The sequence below is a fragment of the Gadus morhua genome, chromosome 12 (assembly GCF_902167405.1).
Source record: "Gadus morhua chromosome 12, gadMor3.0, whole genome shotgun sequence".
Taxonomy (NCBI): Eukaryota; Metazoa; Chordata; class Actinopteri; order Gadiformes; family Gadidae; genus Gadus; species Gadus morhua.
Window position 1 is genome coordinate 27,408,977 of NC_044059.1, and position 6,453 is coordinate 27,415,429.

The following is a 6,453-nucleotide window of genomic DNA, read 5'->3' on the forward strand; positions in this document are numbered from 1 at the left end:
CAATAAATGGTATATGGGTTGAAACCCTGCTACTCTCGTCTGTCCTTTAAACGCCCGGTTTTATATTAATTGTTGCCCCCCCCTTCCCCCTGGACACCAACGGGGTGGGTCGTAACAATAGCCCTTAATCACAGGTACAGTCTCGAAGGTCTTAACAGGCCATACATTTATGACACCCCCCCTTACTTAAGGACGAAATCTTGAAAAGGAACGCAGAGTGGGGGATCCCTCTGTCCAGTGACGATCGGCGGGGCAACGGGTGCCATAACGGATATATATATATACAAACATACAGGCAGAACATTTAAAATGAGTGTATTATTCCAAGAGCGTACACGCTCACCTTCTTGGCCCAGATCCTCATCACCGTGTTGTACATCCCGACGTCCAGCAGCTTGCGGCGGCTCAGGATCCGATGCTGGCTGAGCAGGAAGCGGTTGGCCCGCTCCAGGTCCCCGGAGAACACGCACGCCTCCAGGTACGAGCGGATGCCGAACTGGGCGTCGCTGCACACGGCTGGCTCCCTGTCCCCCAGCAAGCGCTCCGTGCTGGCGGAGGACGTCAGGTCGCTGACCAGACTCAGCCTCTTCTCCAGCTCCTCCACCTCGGCGTTCTCCTGTGCCTGGGCTAGGAGCTCCGGACTGGGCTGGCTCTGGGCCTGTACGTCCGGAGCCTGCTGCGCGCTTTTCTTTTTGGATGCTTTGTGAGCGGACAAAGCTGCCGCCGATCTCATCTTATCGGCCCATTTCGACGACCCTTCGCTGCCCTCGACCGAAGGTGAAGTCCATATCATGGCTGCGGGTGAGGAGACGGTTTTGTACGATCGACCCGGAGTCATCAGACCAGCTTGGGGCTTCGTCGTTGGCGTCTCCTTGACGTCCTTGTGGGGATTCGCCTTGACCGTAGGTGGCATCTCCTTGACGTTCTTCTTCTGAAGCACCTGTTCCCGCTTTATTTTGTTGGTCTTCTCCTGACTTAGTTTCTGCAGCCATCGGCTCGGCTGCGTTTTGGACGACTGTGATTTAGCGGCTCCTTTAGTAAGAGTCTGTTTGGGTTTAACAATGTCCCCTTTCTCACGCAACGTACTTTTGGGGCTCTTTCCAGATCCAGACCCTTTTCCTGATTTGGGTGCTTTGAGTACGTGCACGTTGACATGTTGGATATCTAGGATACCGTCTGACTGCAGTTGTTGGATCCTTGCCTCAAGCACTATGAGAAAGAACAGAGTGTGAAATAAATCAATTATCTTCCCCAATACTAATACTTAACAACAGAAATAATAACATAATTTAATGTTAAGGGAGATAAAAAAGCATACAGATGGATTAAGGTTCAAGTTTCAAAGGGATACAACATCGAGAATGAAAAGAAGAATACCATCTAGTAGTTGAGTCTGTTTAAGTACACGCGTCGTTGTCTCATCTTTCCTCGGCAATAGAGGGGAGAAATGTCTTTGTTGTAACCAGTGTGTTTCTGGAAGGATGAACAGAAGGGATCAAATTTAAGTTACAGAAGGGAACAAAAACTATAGAACATTTAAGATAATAGATACTCGGGTGTCAACTGTATATATAGTCTTATAATAACATACATAAAAACGTGACTGGATATCGTGTGTCCTGCAACTGATTATACATGTTAAAGAGTCATGGAATGACATAGCAATGCACAATGGTCATCATCACCTCTACCGCTCTCTGCAAGTTGATGACATTTGTCTGAATTAATTTGGACTGCGGTAACAAACTTCAGAAAATGGCAATTTTATTATTTTTATATATCACATTTATATTCTGACCCAATGACAATGGAGTCAGACTGTCACACGCATGGTTTGTTGATGGTTGATCACCAACGTTGTGACATTAGGACAAGTATCTCACCTGATATGTGCCTTACTGGGCCGTTCCGTATGCCGAAACATAACCGACAGTAGTCCACATGTGTCACCGGAGGAATGCATCTTTGGAATAAACTACGACGGTATAGACACTTGGAAAAGGCACATATTCTGATGAGTGACATGTTGACATAACCGCGCAGGTTGTGAGCACTAGGCTGCCATTTTGACCAAGGCCAAAGTAGTTGAACACGAAAAGTGATGGCATTGGTAACAGCAGTGGTTAAAGGATCACAGATAAATCGATTTTCCAGCGGATTGACGCGCTGTTGTTAAGAAAAACATAGATAAGCCAATAAGATCGATGATGGGATCGGGGAAAGGAACAAATTTAATATATATATATATATATATATATATATATATATATATATATATATATATATATATATATATATATATATATATATATAAAATGTTATAGCACGATGTATTTTTTATTTCATTTGTAATATTCGTTATTATTAGGTATTAGGTAATTGAGTGAACAGTAGGACAAATAGGCTATGATATTTTTGTTAAGGTTTTTCCATTGTTAGTGAAAATTGTTATAATTATTGGCCAATAGGGGGCGATGTAATATAAGCAAGATAGTTTCATTGGTAACAGAAAACATTGACCTCAAAGAGAATAGTTCAATAATTCAAGCAAAGCGTTTAATTATATTATGTATAAATTATATATCTCATCATATCACAAAAAATGGACACTGTGGTTAGTGGTTTACAATTGACACAGTAAATTCGAAGGATTTTTGCATTTGTGTAGTCAATAAATAATAAAACAATTATCTATGTATCATATATATATATATATATATATATATATATATAGGGTGTTGCATTTCAATCTGTAACATGGTGCATAATGCTTATCACCGTGCTAAACACAAAAAAACAATTAGCCTCGAGGAAGTGTAGTACACTGGCCCACAAAACGTGTTCCCTCTCTTTGGCCCGTCCATCACGTTGGAAAGTTCAAACGATCCGGCGCAATTTAAATCACATCAACTGTGACTCAGCTCCGAATCTAAAAGCAAAACAGAATTCATCTCAGTCACATCCTGTATGCCTACCCCTGACCCCCGGTGGTGTCAGGTCCCCCCTTGTCATGCATCCATAAAGCATTCTTAAACACTTTAGCCGGTCCTTTGTGTCTCACCGGGCTGGAGGTTAACACAAGCGCACCCCGGCTTGGGAGATATTGGCCGAGAGAGAGAGAGAGAGAGAGAGAGAGAGAGAGAGAGAGAGAGAGAGAGAGAGAGAGAGAGAGAGAGAGAGAGAGAGAGAGAGAGAGAGAGAGAGAGAGAGAGAGAGAGAGAGAGAGAGAGAGAGAGAGAGAGAGAGAGAGAGAGAGAGAGAGAGAGAGAGAGAGAGAGAGATGGCGGGGGGGGGGGTTGAAGAAGAAAATGAGAGGGAGAGAGAGACAGTAAGAGAGAGAGGCAGAGCGAGAGAGAGAGAGAGAGAGAGAGGGAGAGAGAGAGTAATATATATATAGAGAGAGAGAGGGGGAGAGAGAGAGAGGGGAGAGAGAGGGGGAGAGAGAGTCATAGAGAGAGAGAGAGAGGGAGAGAGAGAGAGAGAGGCAGAGAGAGAGAGAGAGAGAGAGAGAGAGAGAGAGAGAGAGAGAGAGAGAGAGAGAGAGAGAGAGTGAGAGAGATGACGGGGGGGGGGGGGGGTTGAAGAAGAAAATGAGGTCCATGCGCTACATCCTTTCTCAAAGGATGTGGTGGCCCTCCGGCCAGCGGTAGGTGTCTGCTGCCTAGCAGTAGGTGAGGATCAGAAGGTGTTTGCTGCCACGGTTCACAAGCAGGGGCCCCCTCGACGGGCCCTGTTTGATGTGGTCGGCCTCTGTCGACGGTTGGCTCTTTGCGCTGGTGTGACAGTCATTGCCGGGTGACTGACTGTCAATGCCTGGGCCAACAATAGAGGAGAAGACAGGCATTCAGGGAGGCTGATAATGGCCGGGCCAGGACAAGGCTGCCATTCTCACACACTTTGATCATGTCGACTCCTTTGCACACCTTTGTAGGGGTAGGCCTGTTTGTTTAACCGATGGAGGGAGAGAGAGAGGGCTGTTTTGGAAGCACACCGCCTCACCTGGCACTGGAAACTTGACAGAGATGTTTCTTTGTGAAATGGTCGACATAGTTCACATTTCGAGCATGTTGTTGCATTAGTGAGCGTGTGTGTGTGTGTGTGTGTGTGTGTGTGTGTGTGTGTGTGTGTGTGTGTGTGTGTGTGTGTGTGTGTGTGTGTGTGTGTGTGTGTGTGTGTGTGTGTGTGTGTGAGTCAGTGTATGTGGGTGCATGCATGTGTGGGGTATAAGTGTCCACACCTCTTAGATGGAATGACTGATCTGTGTTCCATGGAAAAACAAAGTGGTTTTCAAACACAGCTTGTGTAAATATAACAATGAAAATCGGGATTGTGTCATTTTTATGAAAGTACCTATGCTCTCTATTTCATATTTGCTTCAGAATGCATGATGCCAAATTAGTTTTATGTGGATAGTGAGAAGCAATCAAAAACAAACATCTTTCCTTCTATCAGCTGAACTGTAACTCACAGTTACAAAACGACAATGGCAATTAATAAAAATACACTATCACACAATAAAGAGCAATGAGCCCAACAAACAGTGGTCAAACTTGGCTGAAGATTAGCTAACCTCAATATCTATATGTGGGTCGGTTTGTCGTCCTGTCTTCTGCGTGATCCTAATAGTCACGCCAATACGTGTTGTTATCTATTTCAGTCCATAATTTCCCACTTCCGCTGAGTTATCGCTCATACCATCAGAGATTACAGTCTGCTGCTACCGTGTAACGAACAATCTGAATATCTATCAGATCTCTACATGTATAGCGGACGGATTAGTAGCTGTCTCAGAAACGGCTCACTGCAACAGATTGATAACCACTTATCACGATACCTCTACAATAGACAATGGCCACCCAAGCAGGATATCGGAAGATTCATATTTTAACAAGGGCAATGTTTTTGTGAACTGGTCGGAGCCAACCAGTTCTGGATGTGGGTTTATTCGACCACAGCAGCCACAACACCACAAAGAGTTGGGACAAAGGAGAAAAGGGAATGCATCACCATCATACAAAATGTTGCACAGTGACTAACTGAGTCACCATGCAATATTTAGTATTATGATGAGGGTCACTGTGTCAATTTCAGAATGTCAGCATGTAAAAAAAGACTATTGAAATATTATTTTGAATTTTGCATCAAATATCACCACAGGAAAGAGGGGGAGTGAGTGAGGGACCGAGATCTAGAGGGAGATAGAGAGGGAGAGACAGAGACAACGATACATGTGCAGAGATAGAGAGGAACAGGGAGTTAGCAGACAGGAAAAAACAATTAATAATAGGGAGCTATTACTGAGGGATTGTCGGTGCTAAGGGGGAGGTCAGGTTTCAGACCCTTTTTGAAGACTTTGATGGTACCAAACAGGCCTCTTTACAGAGATATTATCTCTATTCATACACTTGCAGAGCTACTTGGGTAGCTTGCTGGGAGAGATTAGGTTCCTTCACTTGAGAACCTCGTCCAAGGGTGCCTGGACAGCAGGGAGGAATTCTCCAACGGTGCTCAACTCTGGGGATTCTTGAGAATGAAACACCTCAGGTCAAACAAGGAACAGCTAGACCCAGCGAGACAAAACTAATCCGAGCTAGAGCCAGCAGGTCCCAGCGAGACCCAAATAGTCCATCTAAACTCAGCTGGACCCAGCTTGACTCAGACCCAGCCAGACCAAGTGAGCCCCTGGGAGACCCAGAAGAGTCAACTGGACCCATAGCCAGTGAGACCAATACTGACCCATCTAGAACCATCTAGGCCCATCTAGACCCATCTAAATCCATGGGTGATTTAACAGTAACAGTAATAACATTACTATACAAACTCTTAAAGTTAATATACAAAACCTTTCAAATACAAACAATTAATTTCTTTAGTTGTAATTGTTTGTTTGTTAATTTTGTTAATTTTGTTTATCTTTTAAAACGCACACCATTTATCAAAGCATATTATTGGAAGTCGAGATTGTTATCTTTTTAAGGGCCTTGATTTTTTGGATATTACAATATTTATTATTCTCATTCACATAATCTAACCGCGATGCCACAATGTTGGACACAGTGGTTTCTAAGACGAAGAGAGGGAACCAGGCTATCTCCTGACCTATCTGACATGCAGAGGGGATGTCCGCCAGCATTCTGACTTCAAGGCGAGCATGTGTTCAGTAGGAACTGATTGTGCGGTTTGAATTATGGGCAACTTTGACCAGAAGAGGGTAACTAGTACTTCCTGTGTGAAAAATGTGCTAAATGTAGAAACAACAAAATTCCTCATTTTCTTTCATGTCTTCATTTCACAATAAATCCTGATATTTAAATTGGATAACCCCCCCCACACACACACACACACACACACACACACACACACACACACACACACACACACACACACACACACACACACACACACACACACACACAAACACACACAAACCTCCATGTTTGACTGTATCTTGTG

The 6,453-nt window shown here is 44.1% G+C and overlaps 1 protein-coding gene across 1 annotated transcript in view; it reads right to left on the bottom strand.

The window, feature by feature from the left end:
- Positions 1–2,070, bottom strand: part of polrmt (polymerase (RNA) mitochondrial (DNA directed)) — a 42,559-nt gene extending 40,489 nt beyond the window's left edge. The window contains exons 1-3 of the mRNA XM_030372981.1: positions 1,884–2,070; positions 1,378–1,473; positions 344–1,209 (exon numbers count right to left, since the gene is read on the bottom strand). Coding sequence (XP_030228841.1) covers positions 344–1,209; positions 1,378–1,473; positions 1,884–2,025 — 1,104 coding nt within the window. The 5' untranslated portion in view covers positions 2,026–2,070. The remainder of the gene's footprint in view (positions 1–343; positions 1,210–1,377; positions 1,474–1,883) is intronic.
- Positions 2,071–6,453: the final 4,383 nt, after the last annotated feature.